At 34.2% G+C, this 17,234-nt stretch overlaps 3 protein-coding genes across 3 annotated transcripts; 2 read left to right on the plus strand and 1 right to left on the minus strand.

The window, feature by feature from the left end:
* The first annotated feature begins 3,070 nt into the window (after positions 1-3,070).
* On the plus strand, positions 3,071-5,905 carry LOC112509812 (BTB/POZ and TAZ domain-containing protein 1-like). Its single transcript, XM_025114982.1, has 5 exons — positions 3,071-3,275; positions 3,600-3,733; positions 4,040-4,343; positions 4,439-4,758; positions 5,606-5,905. Exons 1-5 carry the CDS (start codon positions 3,156-3,158, stop codon positions 5,739-5,741), a joined length of 1,014 nt encoding a protein of 337 aa, XP_024970750.1. The 5' UTR covers positions 3,071-3,155; the 3' UTR covers positions 5,742-5,905.
* A 5,892-nt stretch (positions 5,906-11,797) lies between these two features.
* On the plus strand, positions 11,798-13,264 carry LOC112508673 (peptide methionine sulfoxide reductase-like). The gene is made up of 2 exons (XM_025113366.1): positions 11,798-12,178; positions 12,865-13,264. The coding sequence occupies exons 1-2, from the start codon at positions 11,858-11,860 to the stop codon at positions 13,114-13,116; spliced, it is 573 nt and encodes a 190-aa protein (XP_024969134.1). The 5' UTR covers positions 11,798-11,857; the 3' UTR covers positions 13,117-13,264.
* LOC112508672 (vignain-like) lies at positions 13,258-15,206 on the minus strand. Its single transcript, XM_025113365.1, has 4 exons — positions 14,759-15,206; positions 14,236-14,471; positions 13,901-14,041; positions 13,258-13,685 (listed from the first exon to the last, which is right to left on the minus strand). The coding sequence occupies exons 1-4, from the start codon at positions 15,204-15,206 to the stop codon at positions 13,419-13,421; spliced, it is 1,092 nt and encodes a 363-aa protein (XP_024969133.1). The 3' UTR covers positions 13,258-13,418.
* Between the last annotated feature and the right edge of the window lie 2,028 nt (positions 15,207-17,234).

A 17,234-nucleotide genomic window follows, 5' to 3' on the forward strand; every position in this document is an offset into this window, starting at 1 on the left:
TTAAAAAAAAATATTTTTTAAGGACCGAGACCGGAACCGGCGGTTCATAACCGGTTACAATAAAGCTTGACCGGGCTCAACCTTTTCGAGCAGAACCGGAACCAGTTATGACCGGTTATGAAAATTTTGGGACCGGTTTTTGGCCATCACTACTTGAATCACAACATAAGTCTTTTGTCTGAATAATTAATTATTCTATATCAAGGCCCAAAAGTTGGGGCTTTACATGGCCCATCATAGGTGTCCTTTTATAACATTGTCTATTGTCTTCATTAATCATGGGCTACAAAGATGTGATTAAGATCATGCTGATTTGTATGTGTTACAATCAGACACTTAAGAAGACCCACAAACATGTTATGATGGTGAAAAACACCAACAGCTTATTTTGTCATCTTTTGTGTGGTGTTTGTTGGATTATTTAAACCTTTTCCTAAAAATATCCCTTCCAATTAGTTTCGTCTAATTTCAATTTATTTGACAATTTTAATGTCGACGCTTGTTTGGTCTTTGTTATGTTAAGTCGATCTGAAACACGACATTTCATGCCTTCCAGATAATCTAAAATTTGACAGTCGATCTCTCCCCGATCTCATCGAAGCTTCGGGAAAATGGACAAGCAAATCAACTGAGGCTGGATTGAAAATTGGAGCCTTTGATCTATATTTGGTTAGAGATGTATAAAGAGGGCTAAGGGGTAGTACGTACGGCTTAATGAGTTTAATGGTTTGAGTGACTTATTTATTCAACCATACATAAGTGTTTTATAATCGTTAAGCGATTAAGCCAAAATGACTATACGGAATAAGCCAGGACTTCTCATTACTCTCCATTAAGTCATGTCAAACAAATTAATACAAAAAATGCACTACAAATAAATAATCTAATCCTCTCTTGTTGCCTCCCTTAAACCCATCGATTTCCTGTCCCTTAAACAATTTTTTTAATCCGGACAAATAAATGAATTTAACATTCCTTAGCAACTATATGGTATTTTGATGGAATGAAATCTCTATCTTCATAATATCAAATATGCCTTTAACCCAACATACACTAATCTCATAAAACCCAATATGACCATCATCGATCACCTCCGACCACTGTCGATCTGAATCACCGCCGACCACTATCATCTGAACCACCGTCGACTACCACCAATCTAAATCACCGCCGACCACCACCGATCTGAACCAACGTCCAACGATGATCTGAACCACCGCCGACCACTACCGATCTGAACCACAGTCGGACACCGCCGATCTGAACCACTACTGATCTGATCCACCATCAATTTGAAGCACCATCGATCTGAACCATCATAGACCACCGTCGATCTGCACCAACGCCAACTACTACCGATTTGAATCACCGTCGGGCACCGCCGATCTGAACCACCTCCACCTGAACCACCACGGACCACCACCAATTTGAATCACTGCCGACCACCGACGACTACCACCGATCTGAACCACTGGCGATTTAGTAACATTGTTTGGCTTATGGTTATATTTTGGTTGTGTATTTTATACTATATTACATATTAAAGAATTATTTTATTAAAGTATTTTTAGTTTTAAAAATTAGAAAATTCTCAAAAAAGGGCATTTTGGTCATTTATCAATATTTCATTCAAATTCCAAAGCTACATTATATGAACCAAACAGACAGATTCCAATTTTTAACAAATTCCATTATAATGTCTATCAATCAAACATGTGATCAAACCTGACAACATTTCATTCAAATTCTTTTAAAGTAAAATTTCTTTAACAAATTTCATTCCATCCAAAAACATTATACAAACCAAATATCACCTTAATACTTCTAAAAAAGTTGGATTAATGGCCCTAATCGTATACCAACTTAACAAAAAACTAAACTTTGATAAACAACACAAGTAGAATATTATTTGTAATATTCTATTTGTTAACAAAGTTTTATTTGTTATTTATAATTTATATTTGTTGCTTTATGTTTTTGGGATCTTACGTTTTAGAATATTATTCGTTTATTAACATCAAATATTTTATAACTTAAGGGTCGTTTATCAAATGCTTACTCGGGTAAGTGAATATCAAGTCACATTATCTTATCGGATGAATATGGTATGAACCAAAAATCTTACCCGGTAAGAACGAGACAAAGACCAAGAGTCTTACCCGGTAAGCGAGGGCGACGACTCTTACCACGGTAATCGCTTACCGGGTAAATTGTTGCATACGATGTCGTTTTCGTGGATTAAAATTCTTACCCGTTAAGTAAATAATGATGTTAAATTTTAACAGTAAACACTTATCGGATAAGTATTTGGTAAATGACCCCGGATCGATATTATTATTATGATTCACAAATAAATATCCAACAAAATATTAGAAATACCATACAAAAATATCTAGTGGTATTTGTGGGGTGACGCCTTTTTTGTTTTTGTTTTTGTTTTTTGCATTTATTAATTATTAATATTTATTTTCCACGTCGTCATATGACAAGTGGTGATGATTATTTACACCTCATTGAAGATCAGATCGATATGGCATCACACGTGGACAAATTTCCACCACCTTACTTCCACGTCAGACTTAAAATGGTCCTTCTTCCAAAGGTCGCCTTTCCTTTTATTCTGGCTTTTAATCGTCCGATGAGCTGGTTTAGATCTTTTTGCCACATCAGATTTCTCCCTACCCCACTTGCATCCTAAAATCAACGGTCGTGATTTCGTCTCATTTTTATTGTACACTCCATCTTAGAGAGTGTGGTGGCCCTGAATTTATTGGTAAATGGTACGCTGCATGCTCTTCCAAAAAATAGTTTTAAAAGTATAAATTTCGGTCCCTAAACTATTTATCAATTTGCAAATTTAGTCCTTTGAAGTTTTGTTTTTCTTTTTGATTGATTATTTTGTTATTTTTTGGTCCTCAAATCGTCGATTTTGACCAAAGAAGCAAATAATAAGGACTAAAATTGCACATTAGTGAATAGTCAAAGGACAAAAATTGTAGTGTACTCTCTTCCATCTTGGATGGCTTTGAGCTGTCTATATATTCAGACACCCTAACGTGAGATGATCCATCGGCAAAATTTCTCCGTTTATCTCGATCAGGATACGAAGTTAATTATTATAACGAACATCTTCGCCGTTAATATTTTCCGTCAACATGTGTAGAAGACCGGCATCTCCTACAGAATCCGACAATGTCTCCGGTGACTGCACGGACACCTATGTTCAGATTGTAACGTCTGGTGGTCGAAGGATTCCGGCGCACGCTAATATTCTGGTAATTAATTGGTCACTTCATGGAAGATTTGAAATGTTCTTCCACCTGAAACTTAATAAAAATCAAAGTTCTTCATCTGTGAAAACGAATACGCCATTTTATTGGAAAAACCTCTTATTTAAACCCTGTAATAGGGAGTAGTTCCGGTTTTCCGGTAGATTGGAGATTTGATTTTCAGATCTTCATTCTTCACGGTGCTGGGATGCATTTTCAACGTCTATTAGAAATTTCAAGCTGAATCAATTGATTGTATACTGTAAACGTTCGAATAGTCAGATTCAAGGACTCTAAGATATTTGTGCTTTGTTTGATATGTGGATTCAGGCATCTGCTTCGACGGTGTTGGAAAGCATGATTGATAGGCCGCAAAAGCATCGAAGCTCCGAGAAGACTATTCCGATCCTCGGCGTTCCATGTGACGCCGTCGAGGTCTTCGTCGGATTCCTTTATTCGCACAAGTCAGTTCCTAACAACAAGCCACCATTTATTCGTTTATTATAATCATTATCTTATTCATTTGGAAGATTTAATTGCTACCGGTAGAATTAATAAAATATTCATCCAAAAACATCTGCACCGTCCAACCATTCTATGAGTTCAATGTGGCACATCTGGCACCACTCACCGTTGATATTTAGCACTGATAATTAGTCCTGCACCGCCGGTGATGGTGATTTTGCCAAAAAATCAAGGCCGTCGGCTACTTTTAATTTTTAAAAAGAAGGGGGACAAATAAATGACCAATAAATGTCCATCTGTAACAGGTGCATGGAGAAAGATATGGAGAAATACGGTATTCATCTGTTGGCCCTGTCCCATGTATATCTGGTCCCACAACTGAAATCCCGATGTACCAAAGCCTTGATTGAACGGTTGACGATTGAAAACGTGGTTGATGTGCTTCAACTGGCCAGACTCTGTGACGCACCTGATCTTTACCTCAAATGTATGAAACTCGTGTCCAATAGTTTCAAGGCCGTTGAGGAAACTGAAGGCTGGAAGTTCCTTCAAAACAATGACCCTTTCCTTGAGCTAGACATCCTCCAATTCATAGATGAAACAGAATCAGTGCGTACACCTTTTCGTTTTCATTTGAACATTACCAAACGACAGTTGCGTGAATTGAATTGTGAGTAAGTGCTGATTGGAATTTAAATGTGCAGAGGAAGAAGAGGAGCAGGAAGCATAGGAAAGAACAGAGGTTGTATTTCGAGCTGAGTGAAGCTATGGAGTGTTTGGAGCATATATGTACTGAAGGTTGCATAAGTGTGGGACCATATGACAAAGAACCCAGCAAGAACAAGGCTCCTTGTAGCAAGTTCTCAACTTGCCAAGGCCTCCAACTCTCAATCCAGCATTTCGCAAACTGTAAGAAGAGAGTGAATGGAGGGTGTGTTCGGTGCAAAAGGATGTGGCAACTCTTCAAACTCCATGCTTCCATCTGCGAGTTACCAGATTCTACTTGTAAAGTTCCCCTTTGCAGGTAACCAAGATTTCATTTAATCTTTTAACTTACAACATATTACTTAGATGTCTGCATCTTACCTTCAAGAATCCTATTTTTACGAAATGGGGTTTACCGATTCAGCCTGGTTAGGTAACACCATCATTGTCATGGGTGGAGTAGATTTGATTTTGACCCCATCCAAGTATCTTGATTGGGTTCTAGAAGAATGGTTTTTCACGTGTGAAGAGTTAGGTAGGAAATTGGTGCAATAATATTGGATGAGAAAAGCATTAATGTAAAAGTAGCTTAGTTGTGTCTGAATGAGATCCAATTTAAACGGATACGTTCAATGAACTTTAAACTATTGTCAAACTTTTAGAATTCTGGTTGGAAAAATCCTTATCCTCAACTATTTTTAGAGACGAAAGTTTTCAAGAAAATTAGGGGTTGTTTACCAAATATTTACCCGCTAAGTGTTTACCTATAAAATTTGAAATTATGATTTACTTATCGGGTAAGATTTTAGTTCACGAAAATGACATTGCATGCAACAATTTATCTGGTAATCGCTTATCATGGTAAGAGTCGTCGCTCTCACTTATCGGGTAAGACTCTTGGTTCTTGTATCGTTATTACCGGATAAGATTTTTGATTCTTACCGTATTCATCCGGTTAGATAATGTGACTTGGTAAACGCTTATCTGAATAAACGTTTGGTAAACAGCCCCTAAACCATTTATTGGGTTCATTTGGTTTGGCGTTTAAAGTCAATAAACCTTCAAATATAGTTTTAAATGAAGTAGGTTAGGGGTATATATGGTGTTAGAGGATAACAAATAATGGTGATTAGGTTGAGGGTTAATGAAGTAATTTGATGTTGCAGACGATTCAAGATGAAAGGTGGAGAAGAAATGAAAAACAAGTGGGAAGAGGTGAGATGGAAGATGTTGGTTAAAAAGGTGGAAATGGCTAAAGCCACGTCATCATTGTTATTGTCCAAGAGAAAGAGGAAGGAATGAGACACCATCATGTGGACAAGTCAATGGTAATCATGATTCTGCCATTTGCTACAACAAAAGTTTAGTTTGTTAATTAATTAATTAAAAAAGAAAAGTAATTGTTTGATTCTTTTTGTTTTTGTTTTTCAAAAGAATTTGGTAAAAGCATGTGCTTGTATATGTTGGGTCAGCGGATACCATATAATTATACATACATATACATACATATATATATATATATATATTTGTATTCTTTTCTGTTTTTAGTTAATAAAATTAGTGGGTTGTTAGGTGGTGAATGGGCTTAGAAAGGAAGGATCCTTTGTAATGAAAGGTCATGGATGGTCGGTATTATTAATAAACGCTTTTTTAAAGTTGTTTAATAATTGAATGTTATGATTTTTGCTGTTTAAATTAAGTATTTAAAAGATGTCAAAAATATGTATTATAAATAAACCAAATTTGAAGACGTAAATTATCACGTACGTTTTTCATATACACATATCATTGTTGGAATTTCTATTAATATATACATTAGACAATTACACTATCACGTACGCTCTTCATATACACATATTTTCAATCTATTTACCTATCTATACAACTCATTTGTATATATGTTCAGTAACTGTGAACATATAAATGTAAATTGGGAAAATTAACTGAATGTGATGTATGTAAGAAATATGGATAAGTTGTATCAAATGGTTGAAGATGAAAAAAAATTATGAGTAAAGAAATAACATATTCAAGTTTAGAAGAATATTTTAGTATATTAAAGTATCAACCCGACCAACCCGTACAGTTTGGGTTGGGTTGGGTTGCACTTTGGTTTGAATTGAGTTGGTTTAATATTTTTCATACCGTAAACATTGGATTGAGTTGTTCAAATGTCTTCAATTCGATTAACTCAATTCATGAACACCCCTAGTTAACATGATTATTTTGGTAGAATAATTATTTTTAAAAGAATCAAATAATTAACATATAATTAAAATCACAAACTAATCAAATTCTATTATTTCATACTCTTAAAAGCAGCCTCCAAACTAGTAGGTATGGACAATGCAAAAAGGGATTAGGCCATCCACACTAATCAAGTTATAAATTATGCCAACCAATAGATATTTTTTAAATCGGGCTGTTTATCAAATACTTACCTGGGTAAGTGCTTACTAAGTCAGATTATCTTACCGAATGAATATGACAAGGACCAAGAATCTTACCCGGTAAAAGCGAGGCAAAGACCGAGAGTCTTATCCGATAAGTGAGGACAATGACTCTTACCACGGTTAGCATTAACCAGGTAAATTATTGTAACCAATGCCGTTTTGGTGGACCAAAATCTTACCGGGTAAGAAAAGTGATAGTGTTGAATTTTACCGATAAACACTTACCGGATGTTTGGTAAACGACCCTTAACTCATACTATAGATTTTAATTAATTTTTAATTTAATAGAAATACAGTTTATTACTATAATTGAATATTCATCATAAATGTGATTGTCTTTATTTATCAAAATTTCATTTCCTATTATTTATTTTTTTATATAAAAACAAAATAAATAAATTTGATATTTAAATAATAAAACACCATACAACATAAAATCGTTTCATAAAAAAAATACAAGACGAATAACATTAACAAAAAAATAACTGATAATAAAGAAAAACGACTGAATCTGAATTTTCTGATGTCGTTATCAACTCTTAAAGTCAATTTCCCATAAATATGGAATATGTTTGTTTTAAATATATGTGGCAAAAGAGTTATACCCATTAATGTGATCAACTAAAAATCAAATATAATTTATAAAAAATGAAATAAAATAAGATATTTTGATAGGAATGAACATCACGTAAATGAACGAGTAGGGCAATGTGTTTGCTTTCAAATAAAGACTCCATTAATTAATTAATTAAATAATTAGTATATTTGGATTTGAGTTAATCTGGATTAATGCCAGGCTTTAACGTATCAACCATTTCAATTAGTATCATAATCAAGTTGCTTTCAAGCAAAAGACATTCTTAATCCATTCTCATCACGGCCTTTGACTTTTTGGTTACGTATTTCCAATCCATAATTTTTACACACACATATACACACACATATACATATACATATACATATACATATACATATACATATACATATACATGGAGGTGAGAACACATTCATTTTATGAGAATGTGAGAACATCCTTATCACATGTGATAATACGCGTGAGGGAACCTTGTGATGTGCGGACGACGTGTTATACGACTTAGTAGGCCGCGTCAAAGGTTCTATTTGGTTTTACGTCTCAAATTAGATGATAATTGATTGGTCGTAGATTTTGAAATGAAATTGCTAGATAACGGAGTTTTCAAACTCATAAGATTGATTGTTCTTAACTTTTAATTACTGACTTATACATTAGTGGTTTATAATTTTTGCTACTTGTAATTAAATGAACAAACTCGAAAGTAAAACTCAATCATTTACAAAGGAAAAATATGGTAAGAATACCAAAAAAAACTATGTCCAAAAAGATGGATAGTAAAAGGGAAGCAAATGAATTGGGCAGACTGGTACCGTTCTTTCAGGAAACTCATATTCCATCCAGGACTGTGCATGAAAATCAGGTCAATTTACTATAATTTAGAAGCACATGCAACATGAAACATTATGCTGGACAAAATGTGATTTCATATTTAAAACATCCAGGTATCAGCATGAATTTTACGCCATCTTCATGAAAGGTAGATCTTAGTGGTGGCATCTCGTGTAGTGATTTTTCACTTAAAAGTACAACCACTTCAAACATTACAGGCTTGCAGAAACCAACGATTGAGTGCACGTTAGCGTTGTCTCTATGATTTTCATTGCATCTACTATTTTGCATATTCAATGGAGTCATCAATTTGAATCAAATGTGTGCTACTCTCATATAGACATTAAACCTAGTATATACAATAACATAAGAGAAGTTATTAAGAACTTAAGGGCCGTTTACTTAAACACTTACCCGTTAAACGCTTAACGGTAAATTTCAACTCTATCCCTTACTTATTTTTCGAGTAAGATTTTAGTCTACCAAACAACATCGTATGTAATAATTTATCCGGTAAGCGCTAACCGTGGTAAGAGTCGTCGCCATCACTTGCGGGGTAAGACTCTCGGTTCGTGACTTCGCTCTTACCAGGTAAGATTCTTGGTCCTTGTCATATTCATCCGGTAAGGGAATGTGACTTGATAAGCGCTTACCCGAGTAAGCATTTGATAAACGGCCCCTTAACCAAGTTTAAGATTTCATGGTCTAATAAATATTTGATTTCATTTTGTTTTCTAATTTAAAGTCATATGATCATAATAAATGAACCTTATCATCTTCCATTCATATGTTAACTGTAATTAACTAATCATGATAACTGTTCATAAATATCTATTGGTTACTAATGTAAGTATTTGATTATGGTTTGTATAATTTGTTAGAATTAGATGGTTTGTAAATAAAATGTCCCTTATACACACACACACACACACACGTGTGTGTATGTGTAGAGGATCAAACGAGAAAGTATTCAAAATAAAAGAATAAGAAAAAGGTTAAACCACATGTGAATCACGTGTGATTATAGAACACAGACGACTTGGCCGCAATAAATCATATGTGATTTGGCTGTTATTTTGTGTTCTCTTATTTAATTATTGTTCTTGTATGAACTCAAATCTCTCTCTTTCTATACATAGGGGCAGGTTCAAACGAAAAGCTAAGATTTTGCGAAAAAACGAGAAGTTTCAATATCATATATGATTACATGCATGATACACAAACTTAATCATATATGATTAAACACACCCAAAAGAGTCTAAATATGAATGATATTGAAACTTCTCGCAAGATGTTTAACTTATCGCATGATCCTTCATATATATATATATATATATATGTGTGTGTGTGTGGTTTCATTTACAATCACAAACATTAGTACAAAGTATAGAAATCAATTTCAACCGTTCAATTAGTATAATGAATATTTTGATTATTTTGTGGTACAAGTGTTGATCAAAATAAATGAACTATGATAATCTTCTATAAATATCCAAATCATAATATACAAACACTCATCATTTTTATAAATATCTCAATTAATTGGTGTGTACTAATGACTGAGTTTGTAAAATATGTCTCCTTATATTATTTAAAAAACAAGCATGAAGAGGAGATAACAAGTACGAGAAGGAGATGCAACTTAATAGATGAATATAAAAACACGTTATATTTATCTGTTAATGACGTATACAAAGATACATGTAGATAATAGTCATGTTGCATTCTTGACTGGATCATGGTCAAACCATCAAAGATGTTGACCAAATTTTTTCATAATTTAAAGTCAATATGAGAATAACGAAAAAAACATTTAAGCAGTCATTGACAAAACGTTCGAACACATAATAAGTTTGTTTATCATTTATCTAATCTCCTGTCCATTAATCTTTACCAAATCAAGTTCCTTATATGTCTGATAAGTTAACCAAATGTTACATTTATTTATAATTAGATGAAAATATTAATGAAAAATAAGCTTCATATCGTTTGATAATACGTGTGGTTTTATAAACATGTTTAGAGGCCGTTTATCATATGTTTACCGAATTAACATGACAAAGTTCGGAAATCTTACCTGATAAGAGGCATAGTAATGACAACTAAGTTACTCGAACTGATAAGACTTTATAAGGTAAAAGGAGTTTACCAACGATCTATTTTGATGAACGGGATGTTATCCAATAAGGTAAGTAAGAATAGTGACTTTTGCCGATAAACACTTTACCCATTAAACGTTTTCCCCTAACATATCATTCAACCTCTTATAGTCAAAATTTAACAATGTTAGCATAGACTAACGTATTATTAATAAAAGAGTAAACTACGTTATTCGTCCATATGGTTTATTAAAAATTGCGGATTTCGTTTCTATGGTTTTAAAATTACGATTTTCATCCCTATGATTTGTAATTCATTTTTATTTTCGTTCCTAAAACCAACACACTACTTTTAAGTATGAAAAACTAAAATATAAATGAATTGTAAATAATGAGGATGAAAAATACAATAAATTTTAAATTATAAGAATAAAAAAGATAATGAATTATAAATATAAGGATGAAAATCGTAATTTTAAAACCATAAAGATCAAAATAGAAAATTTCAACAAACCACATGGACTAAAAACGTAATTTGCTTTTAATAAAATAAGAGAAATGTTTCTCAAAGTGGGCCAAGAACCAATAGCCCTTTTCAAGAGTATGGGCTTTATTCTGGCCCAAATTCTTTTACGGGTTACCGTCCGACTTCTATGGATCATGGGTTCAAGATCATATATCAATTCACTTTTCAAATCACATTCTCGATTTAGATTTATTACTCGTTTATCAAACGCTTATCCAGTAACTTTACTTATAAAAGAGATCATCTTAACTTTTATGTAACATTTCCGATCATCAAAATGGATTGTTAGTAAATGTTTTAAACCCGATAAGTGTTTACCGGGCAGGTAAGACTCTAAATCTTTGTCTTTCTTCTTACCCGATAAGATTCTCAGACCTTGTTATGTTCATCTGACAAGATAACTAAACTGACAAACGCTTACCAATGTAAGTGTTTAGTAAACGCTCTTTAGATTTGATATATATTTTTCCTTTAATTTAAAAAGTTGGGTTTTGGTTGGTTTCTATAAGCAATTTGAATGTTTGGTACCAATTTTTGTTTTCTTGTTTTTGTTAAAAGTGACGACTGACAAAAATGTTGTACCGAGTGCCTGCTCTTTTATACAATCCAATAATACTGATCACCGATCGACAATTGGATGCTCTCGAAGAATCTGATATACGTAGAAAATGCCATTTTTAACATGCTAGAGATCTCAATATTAAGATAATCATATTTTAAGAGAGAAAATGAATAACAGTAACTCATAAGGACTAAAAATGTAAACTTAAAATATTTCAAGGATAAGTTTTGTAAATTAATCCACGACCAAGTTGACTCTTGACCGAAATAGGCAAATACAGGCCATGGGAAGCGTCAACTGTGGAAGTAGAAATCGCACATCAGCGGCACAGATTCCTTCGTCCAACAGAAAAATGGCTTCCGATGAAACCAAGAACCCTGCATTGAATCCGGATACGGATTCTCCGGACAATTTGGGGCACGAATTGGCTGAATTCGCAGCTGGATGCTTCTGGGGAGTGGAGCTGGCCTTCCAGCGTCTCGAAGGTGTCGTCAAAACTGAAGTTGGCTACACTCAAGGTCACGTTCATAATCCTGACTACAAATTGGTCTGCACCGGAACCACCAACCATGCCGAGGTTGTTCGGGTCCAGTTCGACCGGTCTGTTTGTGCATACACCAACCTACTCGCTCTCTTTTGGTCCCGCCATGATCCTACTACACTCAATCGTCAGGTATTCCGTTTTCATCTCTGTGTACTTTGTAAATTTGATCGGATTATAATCATGTTCTTGATTCAAAAATTGTCACTAAGAACTCGAGTGGTGTTTGTGAATTCAATTGGAAGATGATCATGTTCTTAGATTTTGGGTTAAAATTGTTACGATCAACTGGATTGCTGATTATGATTGCTTGTTTAGGTTAAAAAACCTTGAATTGGTCATGGCAACGAATTATTTTGGTGTTATAACAAGAACGTTTGTAAAAATAGGCTTTTCATATGGAAATGAACTAAGAGGTATTGGAATCATGACTCAGATTAAGGTGAAAATCACAAAAAATGGAAAACCGAGTAAAACCTAATAATCATTCTGGTATGCTCCTGTGCATAAAAATGATTCAAATTATTTCCTGGTTTTTATGTACATGCATAAATTTCATGCACATGTGGAAACCTTATAGGTGGATAATCATCAGGGTGTTCGGCAATCTTTACACGTTTTAACCACAAAATTACTAAAATCTAAATATTTTGAGATCGAAAACTAAAAGGAGTTGAGCCGAACTTGAAGAAGGAACCAGTTGAATCCTTGAAAGCTCCACCTTTCTTTGTGTGTGTTAAAATCCTATTTGTGTACAATGCTCAATCTTCTTCGACTAATTCCTAACTTTTTTCCTGGATAACGTGTTCTTGTTCCAGCGTGGCGATGTGGGTACCCAGTATCGATCAGGGATATACTATTACAGTGAGGATCAAGCTCGTTTAGCAAAGGAATCGTTGGATGAAGTGCAGAAGTCTTATAAAGATAAGATTGTGACCGAAATTCTTCCAGCCAAGAAATTCTACAGAGCAGAAGAGTACCATCAGCAGTATCTGGAAAAGGGTGAACTTGCGGGTTCTAAACAGAGCGCTGCAAAGGGATGCAACGACCCCATCAGGTGCTATGGATGATAAAGTACTTATAGCATAAACATATTACAATAAAAACCAGATTCATGTTGTCTGATGATCTTTATTTGCTTTTAAATGGATTATTGTGTGTTCCTTCAAGAATTTGTAACTCATCTATGCTTATGCAATTGAAATCTTGAATTTTGCAGAGAGAAAGGAAAAGAAATATTTATTACATCATAGAAATAGTAGGTTTCCATCAAGATACATTCACAATGTTTAAGCAAGAAAATGTAAAATTTTAGGAGAGCAAACACTAAGTATTTTCTATTTATGTGTGTGTGTGTGGGGAACTTTCTAATTTAGAGTTCATCTCTTGGAGATGATGTAGGAGATGGTTTGGGGTTGAGAGCAGAATTCTTGATAGGATAAGAAGCTTCCATTGCTATGCCACAGAGTCCTCTCTTATCAGATATTCCTCTTTGCATCCTAATGTATCCCTTCTCTCCCCATTCGGCTCCCCATGAATTCTTCACGATCCAATATTTGGTTCCATCTAGAGTTACACCATATCCGACAGCTGCTACCCCATGATCCAACTCCGTTCCACATTTTCCGGTAAAAACCCCCTGTTACACCATACAGAAAAACCATTTTCATATTTGAATTCTTTGATCAAATATCTTTTAATTTTCAAGATTCTGTCCCATCTTTACATTTGAGTTCTAAGATTGAATTGCGTTCTTCAAGTTGAAGAATTTGTTCTTAAAGGCCATTTTTCTCTATCTGATTATGTTCCTTCAAGTATCAAGAATACGTTTATGTTGTTTTATTCTGTGTTTACCTCCGAATAGAACTGAAAATCAGGATCTCCAGCATCAATGGCAACAGAAACAGGCTGGTGTGCTACTGCTTTCATTAGTGCTTTCTCGTCATTTTTAGGTACATCCTCATGTCCATCAATTGATACCACCGGAGCATTTGCCTAACAAGAATAATCAAAACATTAGAGTTTATATCAAGTTGATTTGCCGTGTGAAAAAAATGTAAAATCCCATTAGATTACTCTCCAAAAGAGCCCTTAAAGAGAGAAGGGACGTTCTAATCTATATCGGGGAGAAATGATTCAAAGTCTAACCTCCAATATGGAAAACTAGGTTATGCGAAGGAAGATTGTACCTTGTTAGAATCACATCGCCCGTTTGCAGCTGTGTAAGGGTAGCTGTCTTCCTTAGTTAGACCTCCTACCTTCTTGATGAAATCGAACGCCAAATCCATTAGGCCTCCGTTGCATCCTTGGTTTTCTCTGTTGTCGCAATCGATAAGTTCTTGCTCTGATAATGACACTAGCTCCTTGGTTTTGATCTGGTTTATTCCTTCTATTGCCACCACAGTTGAAAATGCCCAACAACTCCCTGTAATGCAAAGAGATGAAAAGTTTCATACTGATAAAAGATTGTACTTGATGCATGCTCCATTGTAGTCTTTTTAAAACCAAACAAACCCAATAAACCCCATGCATATATAGGGCTTGGGGTAAAGATGTATGCAAACCTTGCCTCTACTTCAGAGGGTAGAGAGGCTGTTTCCGTGAAGATACTAGCTTGCAAAACAAACATTAAAGGAAACAAGCAAGAAAAACATAGATCGCAGTACTGACAACTATTAGTACAAGAAGCACATCTAAGATTTGAAGATTTACCGCATTGGCCTTGATCCTTGACAGGGGTAACGGCCCCTTTCTTTCTCCAGTCAACGGAAGTAGGGACAGTATCGACATTTGCATACATGAAAGTCTTGTTGCCAATTCGGTCCCCTTGAAGCATTCTATGATGCTTGATCTTGGATCCCGCGAACGTGATCCTGAACTCGTGGCTAGTCATGTCAGCAAACTTGTTAAGCTTCAACTTATAAGGCTTGTTCATCTTGTTGGTTTCATGCACATGTAGTGCATTGGACTTGAACACATTGAACCGTCTCTGCTTCTCTTGGTGGCTTGCCGCCACCTTGTGGTGGCTCCTCCACCGCTCGTACATCTCCCACAAGCTATCGTCTGTTTCCAGCTCCTTTTCATGGAAATCAAAGCTCCAAGACACACCTAAAACCAAAGATAAAGACAGAGAAAGCAAAAGAAACTTGGTGATTGCCATTGATGTTGTGAACTCTTGATGATTCTGTTTTGGGGTTTGGCTAAAGATGATGAAAGTTGGAGAGGTGGAGGGTGGGTTATATAGAGGTAGTGGTTTCAGAAGAGTGCAAGATTGATCTTGAAATGGAATACAAGTTGATCAGAGTGGATGAAAGGTTTCTTATGGAGATGAACAACAATAATGGAGAAAGATGAGACACAAGAATGTGTATGATGTTGAAATTACCAAAAATGTGTACCACTGATAACAATCAATTCAAATGGTGAGTGAATGGAGATTGAGTGAAGGAATTGAAAGAGGGGGAGGGGGAAGTATTGTCACAAGCTCTATTTTTTTCCGGTTGCAATGGAAAAATATGGATGGTAAACCATAAGGGTGGTGTCCGATTGGTTTGAGCTCGGCTCCAAAGGTCAAAAAGAACTTGGAGGTCCCAGGTTTAAATTCAAGGAGGGATAAAAATCCCCTTGTGGCTACGGAGGTTTAAATACGGTGACTCTGGACTATTTGCAAAGCAGGTGGTCGTCCTGGGATTAATCGGCTCATATAACGGGTTGAATATCCAGGTTAATAAAAAAGAGGATGGTATACACGTTATTGGGGATGCAAATGGGGGAAAGGCGACAAATGGTATTGGTTTCTTTGTTGTGCACTTTCTGATTTTTAGTTACATATTCCATTTTTAGCCTTATTTTTTGGGTTACTTTAATGTTAAAATCAATTTTGTTTTGAAGTATATAATATTTTATATATAATAAATAGAACAAATAAACTCACGCATCCTTCTTATTTTTGGTGAGGTTTGAACCCTTGATCTTCTAGGATGTTAAAGACTCACATATCGTGAAGTCAATAGAACAAATAAACTCACACACCATTTTTATCTTTGGTGAGATTTAAACCCTTGACTTTCTAGTAGGCTAAAGACTCACATACCGTTATGTCAGATTGTTAAAACTTAAAATCAATTTGTTGGGTATTTATCTTCCAAAATTATCTTTTTTTTTTTCTTAAAAAGAGTCCACAAATGTACCAATAACGTGTACCTCGTCTAGAAAATTTGTCAATTTTTTAGATTTAAAATTTCTATTATTTGTGTAAAAAAGCATTATTTTGTCATTAAAATTATATTTTTTATAAACATTTATCGTATTTTTTATTATTATAATAGACGTGGAAAGTTTTTACATGTCTTAATCTTATTAACTGTTATCGTCCGATCTAGTTTGTATACATTTCTGGGTTTTGAAGATAAGAATCAGTAAAATTCTCAATGATCTTTAAAAAAGTTGAATGTACGATTAATGGAAAAGTGTCCGAAAACTTAGCCTTTAAAATGAGACCTTTTAGAAAAAAGTGAGCATAATAATTTTGTAACAGAAGTTTGAACCCGTTTAATTTTATCAAATCAATATTTTATGACCGACTTTACTGTTTCAGAAAACGTCAGCAATACCGGTAATAAATAGAAAAAGAGTCACGCTTTCAAAATTATAAAAAGTAAGTCATAATTTTAAATTATAGTAAAATTTAATATTTAAAAAAAACTTACTAAAAAAATAATAAAAGATATTGATTATCTTTTTAATATTTGTTTTTATTACAAAATATAGCTATAAAGGGTATAATTGTAATTTGTGGGGAGTGGCTTAAAAGGTTTTAGAATTTGGAGATGTAATTAATTATTGAAGAAAAACTCTTGCTGGAGAAGTAGAAGCAACTCTAATCAAATCCCATTCAGCCACCTAATCTTATTCAGCAACATTTAATGCAATATACATCATTATATTATTGATATTCAAGGCCTTAATGACGTCATATATATTGTACGGTGACTAAAAGCATCTAACATTTCCTGACTACTTATGTTATTTTAGAATTGGAAGGGATCTATTATTAATAATATTCTTATGTTAGGTTTAATTATGATTGTTTTTTATGTTTTTTATGTTTTTTTTGTCTTTTTGTTATTATTATCTTTTGTTTTATTATTATTTAAAGAAAATTTTAATTAATATATATTATTTATTT

This window comes from Cynara cardunculus, assembly GCF_001531365.2.
Source record: "Cynara cardunculus var. scolymus isolate 2C chromosome LG 3, CcrdV1, whole genome shotgun sequence".
In the NCBI taxonomy this organism is placed as follows: Eukaryota; Viridiplantae; Streptophyta; class Magnoliopsida; order Asterales; family Asteraceae; genus Cynara; species Cynara cardunculus.

Excerpts from the sequence above, each read along its gene's own strand:
- LOC112508673 (XM_025113366.1), top strand. The coding sequence starts at position 11,858 with ATGGCTTCCGATGAAACCAAGAACCCTGCATTGAATCCGGATACGGAT. Across the intron at positions 12,179-12,864 it reads CTACTACACTCAATCGTCAG|CGTGGCGATGTGGGTACCCA; the intron begins GTATTCCGTTTT and ends TTCTTGTTCCAG.
- LOC112508672 (XM_025113365.1), bottom strand. The coding sequence starts at position 15,206 with ATGGCAATCACCAAGTTTCTTTTGCTTTCTCTGTCTTTATCTTTGGTT. Across the intron at positions 14,472-14,758 it reads CAAGGATCAAGGCCAATGCG|GGAGTTGTTGGGCATTTTCA; the intron begins GTAAATCTTCAA and ends TTTGCATTACAG. Across the intron at positions 13,686-13,900 it reads ATTTTCAGTTCTATTCGGAG|GGGGTTTTTACCGGAAAATG; the intron begins GTAAACACAGAA and ends ATGGTGTAACAG.
- LOC112509812 (XM_025114982.1), top strand. The coding sequence starts at position 3,156 with ATGTGTAGAAGACCGGCATCTCCTACAGAATCCGACAATGTCTCCGGT. Across the intron at positions 3,734-4,039 it reads GGATTCCTTTATTCGCACAA|GTGCATGGAGAAAGATATGG; the intron begins GTCAGTTCCTAA and ends CATCTGTAACAG. Across the intron at positions 4,344-4,438 it reads TCATAGATGAAACAGAATCA|AGGAAGAAGAGGAGCAGGAA; the intron begins GTGCGTACACCT and ends TTAAATGTGCAG.